Here is a 22305-nt window from a genome sequence, read left to right on the forward strand (position 1 = left end):
GAGGATTACATGTTTGTGTTTCCACCAATCACAGTTAAGCTCAGATGTGAAGCAGCCCTCACTCGTCTTCACATTAAAGGTGCCTGAAGTGACGCAGCTGTTGTCAGTGGTGTGAAAGCCTCAGCAGGTCGATGGTGTGCAGGACTCATCGTCTGTGGCTGAAACAGACTCACACTGCGGTACTTTATTCACAGCTGTGATCTTGAATGTGTTTCTATTGTAATTCTATTTTTAGTCACAGATGTGAGCGAGCGTAGTGAGAGTTCCCGTGTCTGCCTGGCTGGGCCGTCTGTCGGCTAAAAACAAGCTTCTTCACAGGAAGTTAGCCGGGACTGAGGAAACTATAAATCACAACAACAACGGAAGACTGGGAAGATTTATTGGTTTAGTAAAATGTACTAAATTAAACACATAAATGAGGAAAGCTGAGACTGACTGCAGGAGGCTCCAGGCCTCATGAAACACGTCCTTACATATAGGCAGTTCATCACGGCTGCTCACAGATCTACTGTTAGAGGAGACGTGGTTAGTGACGGCACAGGAGGAGCTTCCAGTGGTTTAAGAAATACTTATTTCATGTTGTAATTCAGGCAGTTACCAGTTAAGGATTTTGTGATCTAAACTGAGGACTAATTTTGCCATATGAAGCCTTTTAAATGAAAATAAAGATACTTTGTCACAGGACTGACAGGTCAGTACAAAACTGGACTCAGCAGGTAGGTTTACAATATATTTATTAGTTAAACTGGAAATCGTGACAAGGCAACAAAACATAGAGCTTGCTGTGGCCTGGGTAACGTGGCTCGGTGGACGTGGATCTAAAAACAGGGAACGGGCGCAGAGATGCAGACTGGAACGGGACAGTTAAGGAGTCACATTGTAGGAGGAGGAAATGATGGGAGAGGGGTGACGTGATCCGGAGTGAGCTGAGCGGTGTGGAAAGGCGGTGTGACCTGCGATCCGGACGTTCCTGCGATCCGGACGTTCCTGCGATCCGGACGTTCCTGCAGGACGGCAGGCAGGTGAGACACAGAGTGATTTCCCAAATGGAGAGACAAATGTCAGCGTGAGGCTTAAATCACTCTCTTGATGGCCTGCCATCAGCTCCAGCTGTGAGGAAGTGGAGGAGGACGTGGCCCCGCCCAGGGACGGATACCAGGTAGGCTCGGGAGCCTGATGGAAAGTTCCAGCCACAGACCCGGACCATGACCCGAAGACTGCAACAGAAAAACGACAGAGACAAAACGCAAAGAGACAAAGAACACACAAACATTCACTGCCAGGTGCAAACGTAGCCCATGTGAGGTTTGCAGAGCACTGAAACGTAGGAAGGACCAGAGTGTGAGCTCGTTAGAGGGATAAGACACACGGGCTGCTTATTCAAGTATGAAAAAGGTTCTCACAGGACAGCAGTGAATATTCCACCAACAAGTGTAAGCACCACAAACAAAGAGACGTTTTCCTCTGGTTTGGACTCTGTTAGCTTTAATCGGACGAACCAGGATCCAGTCAGGTTGTTCCAGCGTCACACAGGTCACCTTCTCCTTCAGCGAACACTGAGCAGCTCCTCGGGGTAACGAGGTGTTCAGGTTAAGAGGTTCATCATCAACGATGGTGATTTTTCATTTTTATCTTTGTTTGTTTTTGTATAAACAATGAAAGGTGGTGGATTAGCCAACTGGTCATGATCAACTCTGGGCTGGACCAATCACAACACATCCGTATGTAGGTGAAAGGGAAGCGATTCGTGCCGGACTTCAGCTGGAATGAAACAAAGACACAAAGCTGCAGTTATTCTGTGTCTTTGCTGCCCAGCTGCCTCTTCTCCTCTCATTCTCCCCCCTCCCTCTCCTGTTGCTACTTCAATCATGATCAATGATCAGCTGATGGTGATCGGGTGGTCAAGGCGCGGACTCCCTCCTGAAGTGAGCTACTTTTTAATATCTGAAACTTTTTAAATATCTGAAACCGGTTGCTACTGTTGACCGTACATCGAAAGCTTTGAAATGAATTCTAGCCTCTGTGTCTGATGACTGGCTGCTAACATTAGCTTCTTTGTTCAAATATTATCTATGTTAGCTATGGCCTCCACAGTCACCTGACCTGATCCCAGTGGAGATGGTTTGGGATGAGATGGAGCGCAGAGTGAAGTTAATGGACCAACAAGTGCTCAGCATCTCTGGGAACTCCGTCCAGGCTGTTGGAAACCATTTCAGGAGACGACCTCACGGAGCTGATGGAGAAGAAGAGCGAGCAAAGCAGGGATCAAAGTAAAGGGGGCTGTTACAAAGAAGCTAAAATATAAATCATGATTTGAGTTATTTTATTTTACACTTTTGTGTTTACTACATGATTCCTACATAATGTGTTCATTGATATTGTTGATGGTGATGGAAATAAAGAAAAAACATTATGTGAGAAGGTGACTGACTATGCTGGATATTACAAGTTATTTTCATGGAGGAGGATATTTTCAGCTAGTAGCTGCTTCAGATTAGTTGTACCTGGGCAACGTCAATGTTTTAATGTCAGCATCCTCACTTCTGATGTTAACTTGAAATATATGCACCTCTTATTTTCTGATGAGAGAAGTGTGGAGCTGAAGGTTATCAGCTTGCTAATGCTCGATTCCTAATGTGTGAAATGACCTGCAAATGCTGTGCTGAGACACTTAATGTCTGAATGTTAATCTCACTGTAACATTATCATTTGTGAATGTCAGAAGCAGCTAATACTAACCTACTAACATTTGTAATTAGGCAGTTGCTGTTTTTGCAACTACCTTGCTATAAGTAGTTAAACTTGGCAGTTAATGTAATCCTGACTGACGCCGAGCATGTAATGCTGATTTCTGTGTCTGAAATATCTATTGTCATGTACCAGTAAGTGAGTAAAACTACCAGTTGAATAAACCCAGCTACACTGAATTAGATTCAGCTAAATTAACGAGTACTGACCGCCTAACCTAACCTAACCTTAGCGTTTAAAAATACATGATTGAATGGGTAAAGTGAAAGTCTGAGGCTGTGCTGCTGCTGCTGATCCATTTCTGTCTCTGCGGCTCAGATATCATCAAAACTAAATGTGTTTAGACCCTGGAGCCATTAGAACTGCTCAGAGCAACAGCGCCTTCTAAAGGCGCTCAGGAGTACTGCAACAAACCCACACTATCTGCATTCACTGATGTAAAGCAAACGTATACACAGTCTGATTTTTACTTTTCTTTATGTGACATCAATGTACGATCCAATCGAGTTACTGTCATATTACTTTACTTTTCTTTGTTTTTTAGTATTATTTCATCGCTCCAACCTGAACAAAGAGCATTAATAATTTAATGATTCATGGCAGCATAGTGCACGGTGATTAGCAAGAAGGTCGTGAGTTTGATTCCACCACCTGGCCGGGTTTTCATGTTCTCTCCGCGTACTTCCTCCCACAGTCCACAGGCATGCAGTTAGTGGGGTTAGGGTTAGTGCAGGGGTGGGCAACTCCGGGCCTCGAGGGCCGGTGTCCCTGCAGGTTTTAGATGTGTCCTTGAACCAACACAGCTGATTTAAATGGATAAATTAGCTCCTGCAGTTCTCCAGAGGCCTGTAACGAACTAATCATGTGATTCAGGTGTGTTGACCCAAGGTGAGATCTAAAACCTGCAGGACACCGGCCCTCGGGGCCTGGAATTTCCCACCCCTGGGTTAGCGGGTGAATCTAAATGGCCCACAGGTGTGAATGGTTGTCTGTCTCTATGTGTTAGCCCCGTGACCTGCCTCTCGCCCTATGGCAGCTAGGATAGGCGAACCCTAACCCCACGACCCCGACAAGGATACGCAGCATAGAATAGATGAATCACTGAAATAAGAATGAGCGCTTCCACAGCTGATCAATGGCTTAAAGAGAAAAATAACCATATATTCAGCTACACGACTTAAACACACAAACATCAGAAAGCTCCAAATACATTTATTGTTCACAAAAGATGGATGGATACCATGAAGCTTTGGTTAAAGTGACAAGATTTCAGTTTGATTTAGTGGCCCTGAAACTGCTCGCTGTCAGTGGTTTGAGATCATCTCAGGATGGATCAGTTGTTGATGATTTGCAGGCTGAAGTTTCCTGCAGCTCACCTGGATGAACAGCTGGACGCACCGGAAGAAAACTGTTCACGCCAGATATGATCTCTGCTATGCAAACATTTCACTCTCCCGCGTTTCTATGCATTTTAAAGCTCATGATCTCAGAAATCACAATTCTGCATCTTTTCTTGTGTTTAAAATGGACCATCGACACCATCACTCTGCAGTGTGGATCGAGCTTTCTCTTGGGTCGGAGCTCTAGGATAAGCAACAACGCTTTGTGCCAAAAGAAAAAGTCAGCTGACTGCTTTTGTTGTTTTGCTTTCTGGGATTTTTGGATCGATTCCAAGACGACGCTGAGGCTCAAACTGTGAAAGAGCGAACACAGGGCAGCACTTTCCCACACGGACGCCGTGCAGTCGAGATCTGTACCAGACTGAGAGTCGCTGGGATATCCTGGAAAGGACAATCAATTGTATGATATTCGCACAATATCATACAATTGATTGTCCCAAAAATCAGAACAGAATTGGGGGAAAGAGGCTTTTAAATACGCTGCCCCTGCTTCCTGGAATAATCTGCAGAAGGAACTGAAATTATCAGACTTGGTTACCTTGGGAGAGTTTAAGTCTGTCTTAAAGGAACGAGAGAACAGCTCTTTTACTCAGTGTGATTGTTTTTAATGTAATCTTAATTTGATCTGTTATTGTATATTTTACACATGTTGGTATAGGATATTGTATTTGTTTTAAATGTTATATACCTATGTGGTATGTGACTTTTGTTGCCATGATGCCAGGTCTCTCTTGGAAATGAGATTTTTAATCTCAATGAGATTTTTTACCTGGATAAATAAAGGACTAATAAAATTTTTGGTGAGTGTTGCATAGGGATGGGTACCGGTGTCCGGTGCCATGATGGCACCGGTTCTGACATAAACGGTAGTAACCAGACTGAAAAGCAGCGCACATTTCGGTGCTTTATTTCGGTGCTTTTTTTTCCTGAGCTGTGATACACTTCTAGCCAATCATTTTACGTTTCCGAGGATAGTAGGCGGGGCCAGGTACGTACGTTCTTTTAGAGCAGAGCTACAGATTAAAAATGCCCAAGGCGAAGCGGTCAAAGTCTGGCTGTACTTCACAGCAAAAGATGCAAACTCAGCAGCAACAAGTGCTTTAAGCTGATACTGTGATACTGTCAAAGGAGGTAACACCAAGAATCCGATGAAACACCTGGCGACGCATAGCGTTTTTTTTTTAAAGCCGAGAAATGCGCCGTATTTGATAGCTTGCTGCGAGACCTCACACCGAGCGCATCTACTGCGGGTGGGTTGCCTGTTATCGGACCCGGATTTAGCAACATCCCCCAAAAACCCGAAGAGGAGAGTCCTGGCCCCTAGCCCTGCCAGTGTAGCAGAAATGATGAGGATGATGTTGCGGCTACTCCAACCAATGGCCGCGGCAGGCTAAACATGAGGACCCTGATGACGCGCAACAATAAACGCATACCATACACTTCTGTATCATTTGCTTCTTTATTTCCACATGCAACCATCCAATATATACATCGGCACATAGGATTAACTACTAAACAAACGCACAGATTGCACAAACAAATAACTGCAACTTACGAATAACTGCACTAGCTACTATGTCAAAATTGCAGCAGCAGGAGATACCCATCCCTAGTGTTGCATCATCTTTATAATTAACAAAAAACAAAGATGCACAACTCCAGATAGAAATCAGTGTCAAACTCAAAACGAACCAATCGCTTTAATTAGCCCTTTAAAGCCCCGCGTATCGTATTTGACACGTGTGATTTCTACATCATCAGTGTGACTTTTTTTTACCCTCAAAAAATGATATAAATTACATGACACATTTTAATGACTAAATTGCAAAAATATGGCTAATGTAGCAAATGTGATACAAATGAAAAATCATATATATGCAGATTAAAATTTGATGTATTGTTATATATTTTGCCTAAAGGCTCAACAAACACACTATTTTGAAAAAAATTTAATGTTTCTGGCAGTTATTTCATGGTTCAGGTTTTAAAGGATAAGGCATAATACATGACTGAGGGTTAGTGTTAGACAGTATATGTGATCCTGGACAGCCTCTAACAGAAAGATTCGCTGTTGGAAACTGTTAGGTTTTGTATTGTTGATTGTCATTTATGCTTAGAAATATTTAACCATATATGCTTAGAGGTGTATAATCAATTGTGTAGTGGTAGGATGGTAGGATTTATGGTAGGATAAACGTGGCTATGTCTGTTTTGGGCTAAGTGCCTTTTGTTTAGATGAACTGTTGGACTTCCAGACCAGCAGGTTTAGGGAAGTCATTTATGGGGTCACACTCTGACCCCCCCCCCCCCCCCCCCCACACACACACACACACAGTATTCTTTGTTCACATGTATACCTATGTAAGATGCTATGGCAAGAAGGCAGCGGGTCCAGATGGCATCAGCTCGAGGGTCGTCAGGTCCTGCGCGGACCAACTGTGTGGGGTGATGGAGCACCTCTTCAACCTGAGCCTGAGGTTGGGAAGAGTCCCACAGCTCTGGAAAACCTCCTGTGTTGTACCAGTGCCAAAGACTTCACGCCCCAAGGACCTCAACAGCTACAGGCCGGTGGCTCTGACATCCCACCTGATGAAGACCCTGGAGCGGTTGGTCCTGGCTCAGCTTCGGCGCCTAATAAGCTCATCACTGGACCCACTTCAGTTTGCCTACCAGCCTGGCATTGGAGCGGATGATGCCGTCATTCACCTCCTACATCGTTCCCTCGCTCACCTGGAGACCGCTGGAAGCACTGTGAGAATCATGTTCTTTGATTTCTCCAGTGCCTTCAACACCATTCTTCCCTCGGTTCTAAAGGACAAGCTGGTGAACTCTGGAGTGGACCATCACCTCACTACCTGGATCCTGGACTACCTCACCGACCGACCACAGTATGTGAGGACTCAGGGCTGTGTGTCGGACAGGGTCGTCTGCAGTACGGGGGCCCCACAGGGAACGGTTCTGGCTCCGTTCCTCTTCACCATCTACACTGCAGACTTCTCCCACAATTCCACCCAGTGCTTCCTGCAGAAGTTCTCTGATGACTCTGCAATAGTCGGCCTCATCACTGATGGGGACGACAAGGAGTACAGAGGACTGACCCAAGACTTTGTGGACTGGTGCCAGCTGAACTACCTCCAGATCAACGCCAGTAAAACCAAGGAACTGGTGGTAGACTTCCGCAGGCACAAGCATTCTCCACTGCAACCACTGAACATCCAAGGTATGGACATTGAGGCTGTGGACAGCTACAGGTACCTTGGTGTTCATCTGAACAACAGACTGGACTGGACTCATAACTCAGACGCCCTCTACAGGAAAGGGCAGAGCAGGCTGTACCTGCTGCGGAGACTCAGGTCGTTTGGGGTGGAGGGCCCACTCCTGAAGAAATTCTATGACTCTGTTGTGGCTTCTGCTATCTTTTATGGTGTGGTCTGCTGGGGCGGCAGCATCTCTGCTGGGGACAGGAAGAGACTGAACAGGGTGATCCGAAGGGCCAGCTCTGTTCTAGGATGCCCTCTGGACCCAGTGGAGGTGGTGAGTGACAGGAGAACGGCGGCTAAGCTGTCATCCCTGATGGACAACATCTCCCACCCCATGCAGCAGACTGTGACAGCACTGAGCAGCTCCTTCAGTGGGAGACTGCGGCACCCACGGTGTGGGACGGAGAGATTTCGCAGGTCTTTCCTCCCCACTGCTGTCAGACTCCACAATAAAGACTTTAACTGATCAAGCACACACATCCATACATATGCAATAATACTAAGTGCAATAATCCTTTCTGTCATCGTTGTATTTTTACTCAGTTGTATATAGTATTTGTATTTGTATTCTATTTTTATCTTATTGTATATTTATTTTATTTTATTCTACTGTATATAGTATTTTATTTTATTCTATTCTGTACAGTTGTGTACTGTATTTATTCTTATTGTATTCTAATTTTTGCCTCATAACTTTTGCACTGTCCACTTCCTGCTGTGACAAAACAAATTTCCCACGTGTGGGACTAATAAAGGTTATCTTATCTTATCTTATATGTTAATGACCCTATGCATATTCATGTAACCACAATAAAAGGAGTGCTATGGGGAACGTGGCTGAGAGTCTGACGGAGGTCAAGTGGTGGAACGACACTTGGCTCCAGGCAGGTCTCCCTCATGCATGAGTAAACCAGAGAACGTTGCCTACTTCGTGTCTTGCTCGCTGTGTAGTTATATTGTCCTCAACGTTCCAGCGAATAGGTTCAAGCTACAAACCTATCAGAAACAGCTGCAGTTTTCGTGGGAAAACGTCCCAAGCGTCCATCCCCAGAACGTGATTGTCCCAGTCAGGGTGAAGAGGAGGACTGTTTAAAGCCATCAAACAGCCGAGTCAGTAACATTCAGAGTTAAACTGCTCCACCATGTTCTGAGGATTTTCATCTTTCGCCTGTTAGGAAGAAAATATTGTGCTGCAAAACTCAGCTTCAGCAAAGATTCTGTAAGTTATTAATGCCAACGTCAGCTGCACTGAACTCCTGTACAACTGACAGCTTTGTCTAAAACATGTCGTACCTTTGGGTCAGGCTGTGTCCTGCTGTGGTAGATGGCCAGCTGCAGGTTCTGTGCCGCTAGCAGCCTGAAGTCTTCAACCTGAAACCACAACGTTGCTTTAAAGAGAGCAGCCGAAGTTTTTAGGTGTAGTTTGAGTTTTAGCTCCAGTACCTTGTGAGACGTCCCAAAGCTGAGCTCACTCAATCCAAGCACTTCATCTATCTGCCTCTTCTTCTTCTCCATCTCAGTTAATCCAGCTTTAAAAGCTTCCTAAATTCATCAGTTTACATTTCCCAGATAAACAAACCATAATCAGGTTGTAAGTGTTGAATAATGGACGTATGTTATACACAAACATCTATGGGTACACTGAGGTTCATTACATGGAATATAAATGGAGCTGGCTCCAGAGTAAAGAGGTTAAAAATATTTAACCAACTCAAAAAACTACAGGCAGATGTTGTCCTTTTACAAGAGACCCACAGACCTCTTAGAGGTTTGAATGAACTTAAAACACCTGAGTTTCCCAATGTGTTCTCAGCTTGTTATAATTCTAGACAAAGGGGAGTAGCAATTTTAATACATAAAAATATTAATTTCACAGTACTCGATACAGTTATAGATCCAGAGGGCAGATTCTTAATCATTAAACTATCTATACTTGATAAAAAGCTATGTATTGCAAGTGTATATGGTCCAAATGTTGATGATCCCTCATTCTTTCACGGTTTTTTCAGTGCACTCTCTGAACACTTAGATGGCACACTTGTTCTTGGAGGCGACCTCAACCTTGGACTAAATGAAGACATGGATAGGCTCAATACAGCGGGAACTCAGCGTAATTGGCAGTCCACAAATATAATCAAACAGTATATGAGCGACTTTGGTCTTTGCGATGCATGGCGCTCCCTTCACCCCACCAGTAAGGAATATACTTTTTTCTCACATGTCCATCACTCCTACTCTCGTCTGGATTATTTTTTGGTCAGCAGCTCACTGCTGAACGACATTTCAGACACTGAGATTCATCCTATAGCTGTCAGCGATCATGCTCCTGTATCTTTAACACTAATGCACAAGAATAATACTACGCCAAGTAAAAACTGGAGATTTAATATATCGCTACTTAAAGATGAAGACTTTATTAAAAGAGTGGACTTCATATTTAGACTATAATGACACTCCCGGAATATCTGCTTCTGTTCTATGGGAAGCAGGGAAAGCTGTGATGAGAGGTAAAATAATTTCTTTCTCATCACATAAAAAGAAAAAAGAAAACAAAAATATTCAGGAATTAGAAAAAAACATCAAATCACTAGAAGAAGCCTACGCGTCCCACCAAGATCAGGAAACATTGAACAAAATACGCAAAACAAAACTAGAATTAAATGAGATAATTGATAAAAAAAAGAAAATTCTTAGTACAAAGACTACGCCTACAAAATTATGAACATGGTAATAAATCCGGTCAATTTCTAGCAAACCAGCTAAAAATAAATAAAGAAAAAACAACTATATGTGCTGTTCAAGATTCATCTGGGAACACAATATATGAACCGATACAAATAAACAACATTTTCAGGGATTTCTATAAAACGTTGTATTCACCACAAATAAACCCATCTAAAAAAGAAATTGATCAGTTTTTGGACAACATAACTCTTCCAAAATTATTGGACACTCAAGCAATGGCACTGGATTCACCACTGACACCAGGCGAACTCCAGGAAGCCCTGATAAGTATGCCCAATAATAAGGCTCCAGGTCCAGACGGCTTTCCTGCAGAATTCTACAAAGAATTCTGGTCGATTCTAGCACCAGTTTTCTACAGAACGTTGTTGGAAATTAAAGAAAAGGGCAGACTTCCATCAAATATGAATTCTGCAAACATTAATCTCCTGCTAAAACCAGGCAAAGACCCTGTATATCCCTCAAGCTATCGTCCAATATCCCTTATACATGTAGACCTTAAAATAATCTGCAAAGCTCTCTCAAAGAGACTAGAGAAAATAACCCCCCTCTTAATTCATCCTGACCAAACTGGTTTCATAAAAGGTAGGCACTCATCAACAAATACACGTAGATTACTTAATTTGATAGACTACTCATACAGTAAAAACCTAGAAACTACAATATTCTCCTTAGACGCAGAAAAAGCATTCGACAGAGTTAACTGGAAATTTCTATTTGCAACTTTACACAAATTTGGTTTTGGATCCTCTTTCATAAACTGGTTAAAAATATTATATAATTCCCCAACAGCTTGTGTTAGAACAAATGACCAGACATCCTCCAGCTTCTGTCTCTTGAGGGGCACCAGGCAGGGATGCCCACTCTCCCCTTCACTGTTTGCAATTTTTATTGAACCACTAGCAGCAGCAATTAGACAGAATTCAGTAATTAAGGGCATAAAATGCAAGAACGTGGAACATAAAATCAGCCTTTATGCGGATGATGTGTTACTCTTTCTCCAAAATTCACAAACCAATATCTCTGGGGTGATTGAATTGATAAACTCTTTTGCAAGAATATCAGATTACTCAATTAACTGGTCAAAATCTACAGTCCTACCGATTAATTGCTCCTTCCATAATTCCTCTTCTACACCACTGCAATCGGGAAATATAAAATATTTAGGTATTAATGTTTCTCCCAAGCTTGCAGATCTAACTAAATTAAACCATATCCCACTTTTAAAGAAGGTAGAAGATGATCTGGCTAGATGGAAATGTCTACCCATATCACTCATGGGAAGGGTTGCCGCTATAAAAATGATGGTCTTACCAAAAATTAATTATTTATTCTCAATGATCCCAACTAAACCGCCACAAGATTGGTTCAGATCTCTAGATTCATGTATGTCCAAATTCCTTTGGAAAAATAAACCCCCACGTATAAGCTTAAAAACACTACAAAAGACCAAGGATAAAGGAGGACTAGAACTGCCTAACTTTCAGCACTACTTCTTAGCCAACAGGCTTCAGTTTATCTCAGGATGGCTAAAACATACCCTCTTAGATGAACCTTGGCTAGATGTAGAACAAGCACTCTGCAATAATCTAGAGATCTCAGACCTACCATTTATCAGCTCAAACATCCAACGACATGAATGCTTTAAAAGCATCAACATCAGTGCTTCTCTGACAGCATGGTGGGAGTTTCTAAAATTGACGGCGTCTTCATTAATCCCATGCAAACGTACACCTATCTGGAACAACCCTGACATATTACAAAACAATAATATGATAAACTTTTCAGATTGGAGTGATAAAGGAATCAAATATTTAGAACATATACTAGAAGGAACAGAATTTATTTCAAGAAAAGATTTTTAGAATATCAACAAATTAAATCCATAGTAAAAAAGAAATTTAAACCGGGTCAAGTTGAACTACAAACACCACCAAGTGTGGTTCAATTTCTTACTCTTAAACCCCCCAAATTACTATCCAAAATATACAGAATGCTTTCTAAAACAGATGAATCAATATCACTTCCTATTGCAAAATGGGAAGCGGATTTATCAGTTAACTTAGACCAAAACTTCTGGTCTCAGATTTGCTTAAAAACCTTTCATCTAATTAGAAATCCCAGTCTTCAATTAATTCAATACAAAATATTACATAGAGTGCACTATACAGGTCATCGGATGTTCAAGATGGGCTTTACGTCTACCAACAACTGCTCACACTGCCAAACCAATTCACCGGACAATTATATCCACGCTCTTTGGTTCTGTCCACCAGTTCAGAAGTTCTGGCGCGAGATATGTGAAGACTTACGGTGTGTTCACACCGAACGCGATGGACGCGAATAGAGCGTCAGGTTTACATGTAAAGTCAATGGAAAGGCGCGATGACGCGCGATTGCGGGTCCCGCGAAAATTCGGAAGCAGATTTGCGTCGCGAAAACGCCAAAACGCGTGAAACGCGCGTCAGTGCAGCGCGTCTGGCGCGTTTGACTCGCGAATAAAACCACGCGCGTGAGTTTTTGTGTTGCATTTTGTGCATACGCGCGTTTCGCGTCTACCGCTCGAGTTGGAAAAATCTGAACTCCAGCGTCAAATCGCGCCGCGACAACCAATCAGGAGCCTGGTGACGTGGCTGTTACCTAGGTCAAAGGGGCAGATCCAGCCAAAGCCTTTCATACTTCAATGGAGGGGAAGGCTAATCAATGCAGTAGCAAACAACTCGGAGCTGTACAACACCAGCTGCTTTCAGTACCGAGACAGGAATAAAAAGGACCGAGCTTGGAGGAAGATATGTGAAGAGATCGGGCAACCTGGTAAGTTCATTCATTTCTCTTTTGAAAGTTTTCACTGACCCGGGGAAGCCGCACAAAAGCTAGCAAGCCACCGCTATTTTCCCACTGACGTACAAATACCGTTCTGCTTTTATGCATGTTGTCATTTAGGAATATATTTTATTGTTTATTAATAAACAGCACACAGTGGTCCCGCTGTTCATCCTCACTGCTTTGCTTTTTCGCTGATTTTTTTATTGCACAGTACAGCATTGCATTCTGCAGCCTGATTGACAAATCTCCTCCGTGTCGTGTCTCCTGCGCTTGCCAAATTTATCACGTTTGGTTTTGATAACCATCGCGTCCAATAGAAAAAACAGCACAAAAACACCCATAACTATGAGCCTCATTCGGAAATAGACACCTGCACCGTGAGGGAAAAAGGCGCACGAAAGTGGCGGGCAGATGAAGACAAACCGCGGCATAATAATACTTTTATGTTTTGCAATCTACAAAGGTTTGCACTTTGAGAATCAATTGTGAGAACTGTGACCAATGTTCATGAGTGTGGGGAAAACAGTGTATAAAGTGCGTGGCCAGGGGCTAGTTATTCTGAGAACCCCTGCAATAAATGAGGGACCACTGTCTACTCTACGATTATTATATCCAACCTGTTAACATTTAATACTGTATTGATAGAACGAACTGATTCTGCAGCAGAGCATACCCAGTCCCTGAGCTCCTGCTGCTGCACCCACAGATATGTACAGCAAGCACTGATACCTTTTTAGTCGGTGGGATTCCCTTGTGATCACCTTTACTAAATATCTACAACCAATCTGATTATATCCTGTTATTGTTTTTTTTTTTTTTTTCAATGTTGAAATTAAAATCTAGTAGCAGCCTTCTCATTTCTTTGTGTTTTGTGCTGTTTTACAGGCCCACAGAGGAGGACGGCTCCGAGGCAGATGAGGGACGGGTCCCAGGACGGTCCATCGGCGGTGGAGCTGGCCATCCTGGAGTCCCTGAAGAGGCCACACCAGTCTCCAATGGAGCATTTCCTCCTCAGCCTTGTTCCTGGTCTGGAGAGCAGCTGGTCCTTTTTATTCCTGTCTCTCTGTAAATTCTTATATTTTATATATTTATGTTTAATGTTTTTCTGTTTGAGACTTTTAATATTATTTCAAATAAATGTTTATAATGACTAATGTCTCAGTTCTACTACACAGCAAATGTTGGCACACAACTTGACACATGTAGAATTTATTTCATATTATACTAATGACAAAATATACTGATACAGTGGGATGCAGAAGTTTGGGCAACCTTGTTAATAGACATTATTTTCCTGTATAAATCGTTGGTTGTTACAATAAAAAATGTCAGTTAAATATCATACAGGAGACACACACAGTGATATTTGAGAAGTGAAAAGAAGTTTACTGGATTTACAGAAAGTGTGCAATAATTGTTTAAACAAAATCAAGCAGGTGCATCAATTTGGGCACCACAAAAAAGAAATGAAATGAATATTTAGTGTATATCAATGTGTGTGTCTCCTATATGATATATGGGGTGCCTTTGTCTGGACGTGCTTCCCATCCAGAGCTGCACAGCACAGAGGAAAGTTCCAGCGCTCCTGGAATCCCTCTGTGATGGACCGCCAGTCTCCAGGTGAAGGCACAGCCATGAAGTCGTCCACTAGACAGTCCCAGATGGACGTCGCTGCCTGGGGGGTGATCTGGCTCACCGTGGACACACCGACTCTGAAACTGAACGCGATGGTCCTGAAGGAGTCCCCGGTGACAAGGAACCTGGACAAAATTGTTCAAAATCAGTATTATGTGTACTGCAGTTACAAAATACATTATTCAAATTCCAAAATACTTTTGTGATGTCAGATATAAATCACAAAACATGAATCTTACATAAAACATTTTGTAATTATAAGGATAATTACAAAATGTATATTAGATAATATCTAAAACAGTTGTGTTTTGTTTTAACTTTAATATATCATAATTTGATTGGTAGCAACTTTTACCCCTACAGTGAGCCAATCACTCATAATTCCTAAACATGTCAATCAGGTAGGAATGAAGTGAGACATTAATAGAAATAAAGAGTTGTGTGTTGACATGTAGCCCTTTCCTTGCTTAAATCATTAATATTTTTGAAAAATTAATCTGTGATAAGACATAGCTTATCAAGATAGAACCATGTAACTAGAGATGAACCAAACTGTTCAGTTTTATCTAACTCTGTTTTAATAAAGGCTGTGACCCCTGCTATAGAGTCTGACAGCTGCAGGGATTATATACAAACATTCAACTATCCCAGAATTAAACCAGGTCTAAATAAAAAGGAGTGAGTATCACTACAAGGTTAACTCAGTGGTGCTAATGCTACAGTTTGATATCAGCAAACACCGAGCGCATACATTGATGTGACACCACAGCCATGCTATCATTCAAACACTGATAACAGCATAAATCGAATTAAATCGGGGCTTGATGAGAGCTTCTGAGTATCACTAGAAATATTATAAAGAGTCGTCTCTGTACCACAGTTTGCTTTCAGTAAACACCGACAGCATTCACTGTTAGCATAGCACATCCATGTTAGCAGTGTATAACTGGATGGATTAGCATATTAGCACAGATATCAATAAAGGACTACCGTATTAAATAGTTTTACTAACCTCAGGCAGACGGACAGGCGCTCTGCAGGTGGGATTGAGCGCCTGTAGTTGGTGTCTAGGCGGGCGATGCTGGGACCGACGAGGGAAAGCAGGTCCTCAAACTGGCCGAGTGAATGACGGTGATAGCGCTGGAATCGGCCGTCATCCAGGCGCAGCTCCTGGAGCAAGTGGTGAAACTCACCAAACTGCTCATGCCTCTGGAGGACCTGATGGACCCAGGTACGGCGAGGATGTCCTTTACGCCGCTACTCTGCTCTCCACAGTACATAGAGAAGGGAGACTCTCTCTTCAAGCGCTAGCTCGATAGCTGCCATCTTGCAAAAATACCGGTCTGGCACAACTCCCTCCCACATTCCTCCCACATTTCCGGTTCACGCGCGTCAAAATATCATATTTTGACGCGCGATGGATTTTTCTTGGACACGCGTTGAGACGCGAATGTACACGCGTCAAATTAGGGGCGTTTGGGGCGTTTTATTCGCGTCCATCGCGTTCGGTGTGAACACACCGTTATCGAAGTGTCTGAAATGTAACATTCCAACTTCCCCCTTACGGTGTGTTCACACCGAACGCGATGGACGCGAATAGAGCGTCAGGTTTACATGTAAAGTCAATGGAAAGGCGCGATGACGCGCGATTGCGGGTCCCGCGAAAATTCGGAAGCAGATTTGCGTCGCGAAAACGCCAAAACGCGTGAAACGCGCGTCAGTGCAGCGCGTCTGGCGCGTTTGACTCGCGAATAAAACCACGCGCGTGAGTTTTTGTGTTGCATTTTGTGCATACGCGCGTTTCGCGTCTACCGCTCGAGTTGGAAAAATCTGAACTCCAGCGTCAAATCGCGCCGCGACAACCAATCAGGAGCCTGGTGACGTGCTGTTACCTAGGTCAAAGGGGCAGATCCAGCCAAAGCCTTTCATACTTCAATGGAGGGGAAGGCTAATCAATGCGGTAGCAAACAACCCGGAGCTGTACGACACCAGCTGCTTTCAGTACCGAGACAGGAATAAAAAGGACCGAGCTTGGAGGAAGATATGTGAAGAGATCGGGCAACCTGGTAAGTTCATTCATTTCTCTTTTGAAAGTTTTCACTGACCCGGGAAGCCGCACAAAAGCTAGCAAGCCACCGCTATTTTCCCACTGACGTACAAATACCGTTCTGCTTTTATGCATGTTGTCATTTAGGAATATATTTTATTGTTTATTAATAAACAGCACACAGTGGTCCCGCTGTTCATCCGTCACTGCTTTGCTTTTTCGCTGATTTTTTATTGCACAGTACAGCATTGCATTCTGCAGCCTGATTGACAAATCTCCTGCGCTTGCCAAATTTATCACGTTTGGTTTTGATAACCATAGAATAGAATAGAAAAAACAGCACAAAAACACCCATAACTATGAGCCTCATTCGGAAATAGACACCTGCACCGTGAGGGAAAAAGGCGCACGAAAGTGGCGGGCAGATGAAGACAAACCGCGGCATAATAATACTTTTACGTTTTGCAATCTACAAAGGTTTGCACTTTGAGAATCAATTGTGAGAACTGTGACCAGGGGCTAGTTATTCTGAGAACCCCTGCAATAAATGAGGGACCACTGTCTACTCTACGATTATTATATCCAACCTGTTAACATTTAATACTGTATTGATAGAACCAACTGATTCTGCAGCAGAGCATCCCCAGTCCCTGAGCTCCTGCTGCTGCACCCACAGATATGTACAGCAAGCACTGATACCTTTTTAGTCGGTGGGATTCCCTTGTGATCACCTTTACTAAATATCTACAACCAATCTGATTATATCCTGTTATTGTTTTTTTTTTTTTTCCAATGTTGAAATTAAAATCTAGTAGCAGCCTTCTCATTTCTTTGTGTTTTGTGCTGTTTTACAGGCCCACAGAGGAGGACGGCTCCGAGGCAGATGAGGGACGGGTCCCAGGACGGTCCATCGGCGGTGGAGCTGGCCACCCTGGAGTCCCTGAAGAGGCCACACCAGTCTCCAATGGAGCATTTCCTCCTCAGCCTTGTTCCTGCTCTGGAGAGCAGCTGGTCCTTTTTATTCCTGTCTCTCTGTAAATTCTTATATTTTATATATTTATGTTTAATGTTTTTCTGTTTGAGAATTTTAATATTATTTCAAATAAATGTTTATAATGACTAATGTCTCAGTTCTACTACACAGCAAATGTTGGCACACGACTTGACACATGTAGAATTTATTTCATATTATACTAATGACAAAATATACTGATACAGTGGGATGCAGAAGTTTGGGCAACCTTGTTAATAGACATTATTTTCCTGTATAAATCGTTGGTTGTTACAATAAAAAATGTCAGTTAAATATCATACAGGAGACACACACAGTGATACTTGAGAAGTGAAAAGAAGTTTACTGGATTTACAGAAAGTGTGCAATAATTGTTTAAACAAAATCAAGCAGGTGCATCAATTTGGGCACCACAAAAAAGAAATGAAATGAATATTTAGTGAATATCAATGTGTGTGTCTCCTATATGATATATGGGGTGCCTTTGTCTGGATGTGCTTCCCATCCAGAGCTGCACAGCACAGAGGAAAGTTCCAGCGCTCCTGGAATCCCTCTGTGATGGAGCGCCAGTCTCCAGGTGAAGGCACAGCCATGAAGTCGTCCACTAGACAGTCCCAGATGGACGTCGCTGCCTGGGGGGTGATCTGGCTCACCGTGGACACACCGACTCTGAAACTGAACGCTTGGTGCTGAAGGAGTCCCGGTGACAAGGAACCTGGACAAAATTGTTCAAAATCAGTATTATGTGTACTGCAGTTACAAAATACATTATTCAAATTCCAAAATACTTTTGTGATGTCAGATTTAAATCACAAAACATGAATCTTACATAAAACCTTTTGTAATTATAAGGATAATTACAAAATGTATATTAGATAATATCTAAAACAGTTGTGTTTTGTTTTAACTTTAACATATCATAATTTGATTGGTAGCAACTTTCACAACTACAGTGAGCCAATCACTCATAATTCCTAAACATGTCAATCAGGTAGGAATGAAGTAAAACATTAATAGAAATAAAGAGTTGTGTGTTGACATGTAGCCCTTTCCTTGCTTAAATCATTAATATTTTTGAAAAATTAATCTGTGATAAGACAGCTTATCAAGATAGAACCATGTAACTAGAGATGAACCAAACTGTTCACAGTTTTATCTAACTCTGTTTTAATAAAGGCTGGTGACCCCTGCTATAGAGTCTGACAGCTGCAGGGATTATATACAAATATTCAACTATCCCAGAATTAAACCAGGTCTAAATAAAAAGGAGTGAGTATCACTACAAGGTTAACTCAGTGGTCCTAATGCTACAGTTTGATATCAGCAAACACCGAGCGCATACATTGATGTGACACCACAGCCATGCTATCATGCAAACACTGATAACAGCATAAATCGAATTAAATCGGGACTTGATGAGAGCTTCTGAGTATCACTAGAAATATTATAAAGAGTCGTCTCTGTACCACAGTTTGCTTTCAGTAAACACCGACAGCATTCACTGTTAGCATAGCACATCCATGTTAGCAGTGTATAACTGGATGGATTAGCATATTAGCACAGATATCAATAAAGGACTACCGTATTAAATAGTTTTACTAACCTCAGGCAGACGGACAGGCGCTCTGCAGGTGGGATTGAGCGCCTGTAGTTGGTGTCTAGGCGGGCGATGCTGGGACCGACGAGGGAAAGCAGGTCCTCAAACTGGCCGACGGTGATAGCGCTGGAATCGGCCGTCATCCAGGCGCAGCTCCTGGAGCAAGTGGTGAAACTCACCAAACTGCTCATGCCTCTGGAGGACCTGATGGACCCAGGTACGGCGAGGACGTCTTTTACGCTGCTGCTCTGCTCTCCACAGTACATAGAGAAGGGAGACTCTCTCTTCAAGCGCTAGCTCGATAGCTGCCATCTTGCAAAGATACCGGTCTGGCACAACTCCCTCCCACATTCCTCCCACATTTCCGGTTCACGCGCGTCGCGATGGATTTTTCTTGGACACGCGTTGAGACGCGAATGTACACGCGTCAAATTAGGGGCGTTTGGGGCGTTTTATTCGCGTCCATCGCGTTCGGTGTGAACACACCGTTAGTGTGTTTGTTGGGCAGCTTAGATAATGTCACTTCAGAAAAGAATATAGCCCATATGGTTTTCACTGCCCTATGCATAGCCAAGAAAATAGTCCTCATGAACTGGAAAAATAAAAATAATCTTAATTCTAACCAATATAGAAATTATCTATTAGATTACATTAGTCTTGATACAGCCTCTGCCACCACATCAGATCAATTGCTCTGGGCTCCTTTGATCAGCTCCATCACCTAGTGGGGGTGGGGGGTCATAGTTTGGTCCCGCCTTCACTGTTGTGATTGGTGTGGGGGTAGGGACAGGCTTAGGGCGTCGGGGGGTTCCCCGGAGGCATCTTCCTTGGGGGGCTCAACCCGGGGTAGCGGTCATGTCCGGTTAGGGGCTCTGTTGGCTCTCAGGTGACTGTTTCCTCGCGGCTGCGTGCAGCGGGGCTAGGGGAGGGTCTGTGCTGACGGACGTGGGTTACTGACCTGGTAGCCTGGCTGCCCCTGGGTGGGTCCGGGATGGGCGTGAGGTTCTGGGGGCGCTCCGTCTCTGGGCTGGGACCCGGACCGGGCCTCGGGGGCTTGGGTCCTGGTTGGTGTGTTGCCGGGGTTGTGGGCGGGTGGGTGCATGGGGGCCCAGCCCTGGAGCAGGGTGCCGCCGGTGCATCGAGCCACCTGGGGGGCTCTTCAACTGGTGGGGGAGATTGTCACATCTTGCAGGAGCTTTCCTCTCCTCAGGAGCTCCCTCTGCAGGAGGGGGAGATACAGGAGAGGTGGAGGAAGATCTCAGCCTGGGTGTTTATTGTCTTATGTAGTCTGGAAGATGAGTGGATGGTGGGGTGGGTGCAGTTTTCTCTGTGGTGGGGTTGGGTGGACTGTCCCGGGCTCTGTGGGGCCGGGCGGCGCTGCTGCACTGGGCCCGGTCTGGATGGGCCTGGGCCCCCTTTCCCTGGCGGGTCGCGGAGTATGGGGGTGCCTACTGGGGTCAGCGGGGGAGCTGGCCCCAGGGAGGGGTCACTTACCCCTCCCTTCCTTCCCTCCCCATCTCCAGCTGCCTCCCTCTTCCCGCTCCACCACAACCACCCACACATGCAGGGCCTTGGAGTAGGGGTATGTCACCAGGGTGCAGAGGAGGCTACCCCCCCCCCCCCCCTCTGTCCCCTTCTGGCTGCCTCTGCCCCAATTTTATCCCACAACTTAGACATTCACATTACTCACACTCTCATTACACATACATATAGGATCTTGGGGGTGGGCACGATACACGGAATCCAAAGTGCCATCAGGGTGTACACCTCACCCCTGGCGTCGTTGCCCACCTCTCAATTTTAAATACACGTAGACATTGAGGGCTAGCAGGAGGGACCATGCGCTTACCTGCTGCTCTCTGGCAGGTAGCTCCAAGCCCTCCTGGGTTTTAAATGCACCTTAGAACACACATGCATCAACACTACAATGAGCGGGTGGAGGGAGGTTTGGAGTCTTCTCTCACCCCCGTTCTCTGCGACCTGCTGGAGCGGGGGGGCTAGGAGGAGGAGTTGGCCGTCCGACTGTGGTCTGGAGTGTGGGGCCTTCCTGCTGCTGCGGAGTCGGGGCGGTCTGCCTCCCCCCACCGCAGGGAAAAGGGTAACACCACCTGGGTCTGGGTGCAGTTCCCCCCTCCAGGGGCAAGGGTACCTAGACCCGGTTCGTAGAGTACGCTTGGGGAGTGTGATCGTGTGTACAGCGTCTCTTTATGTCTGTCTCCACGTTGGTTGAGTGTGGAGTAAGTGCATATGAGAGCATGAGGGTGGGAATGGATGTTTGTGTCTGTGTGTGCCTGTATGTCTGTGTCTATATGTCAGGTCGGGTGTCAGGCGCCACCTCTCTGGGGACATCTCAGGCCCTCCAAGGTTTGGAGGCCTATCTCCCCCTACCACCACTTCCCCTGCCAGTGGCGGACCCCCTCAGACATCGGTGCGTTGGTGGTTCTCTGTGTCCGGGGATGGGCGTCCAGGTACACACCGGCTCACTCCTTGGCGGCCGCTTATCGGGGCCTGGAGCCTGGGGCTCGCTCGGGCCACTTCGGAGGTGGGGTGCCCCCGGCCTCTCGGCCTGGGGCTCGGTCACTCAGGCGCGGCTGGCTGCCGGCGGAGCTCACGGGCGCGTCACTGCAACCCCCCCTGGCTTCTGCTCCGCGGCTGCTGAGTGAGCCCTCATCTGGGACTCTCCTCAGCTCTTACTGGGACAGTGGCGCGGCTGCCCCTCTGTTGGTCTTCCTTGGTCTCTTGTGTTCTGGGGGCCTCTGGATGTCTGGAGTTTTGATCTCCTCCATACCTGCTTCATGCCCTGGAGGACGGGGCTGTGGCCCCCCCACACCCTCTAGCAGATTATTACAAGAAGGAACCTTTTAAAAAACAAAAAACAAGCGCGTCCATGCTCACAGGTGTACACACGGGTGATCACACCCACAAACTACACCCTTTTTGGCTCCTACCTCAGGGCACACTGTGTTCTGTTGGTAATATTTAGTATTTACTGTCATATTCCCATGTATCATTGTGATGTTGTTTATTCTATTACTCTT

General features: G+C 44.7%; 1 protein-coding gene and 3 long non-coding RNA genes across 4 annotated transcripts; 2 read left to right on the forward strand and 2 right to left on the reverse strand.

Annotated features, from left to right (window-relative positions):
* The first annotated feature begins 12463 nt into the window (after positions 1–12463).
* On the forward strand, positions 12464–14595 carry LOC146691427 (uncharacterized). Its single transcript, XR_014915593.1, has 2 exons — positions 12464–12964; positions 13862–14595. It is a non-coding gene; the product is annotated as an uncharacterized LOC146691427 (long non-coding RNA).
* Positions 14170–16122, reverse strand: LOC146691428 (uncharacterized). The gene is made up of 2 exons (XR_014915592.1): positions 15624–16122; positions 14170–14736 (listed from the first exon to the last, which is right to left on the reverse strand). It is a non-coding gene; the product is annotated as an uncharacterized LOC146691428 (long non-coding RNA).
* Positions 16123–16504: 382 nt separating this feature from the next.
* Positions 16505–17777, forward strand: LOC146691429 (uncharacterized). Its single transcript, XR_014915594.1, has 2 exons — positions 16505–16677; positions 17513–17777. It is a non-coding gene; the product is annotated as an uncharacterized LOC146691429 (long non-coding RNA).
* A 43-nt stretch (positions 17778–17820) lies between these two features.
* LOC146691430 (uncharacterized) lies at positions 17821–19627 on the reverse strand. The gene is made up of 2 exons (XM_085434864.1): positions 19274–19627; positions 17821–18385 (listed from the first exon to the last, which is right to left on the reverse strand). The coding sequence occupies exons 1-2, from the start codon at positions 19531–19533 to the stop codon at positions 18133–18135; spliced, it is 513 nt and encodes a 170-aa protein (XP_085290990.1). The 5' UTR covers positions 19534–19627; the 3' UTR covers positions 17821–18132.
* Between the last annotated feature and the right edge of the window lie 2678 nt (positions 19628–22305).

The sequence above is a fragment of the Copadichromis virginalis genome, linkage group LG16 (genome assembly GCF_057382275.1).
Source record: "Copadichromis virginalis isolate Kocher_CV1m ecotype Utaka linkage group LG16, C_Virginalis_male_GT1.1, whole genome shotgun sequence".
Taxonomy (NCBI): Eukaryota; Metazoa; Chordata; class Actinopteri; order Cichliformes; family Cichlidae; genus Copadichromis; species Copadichromis virginalis.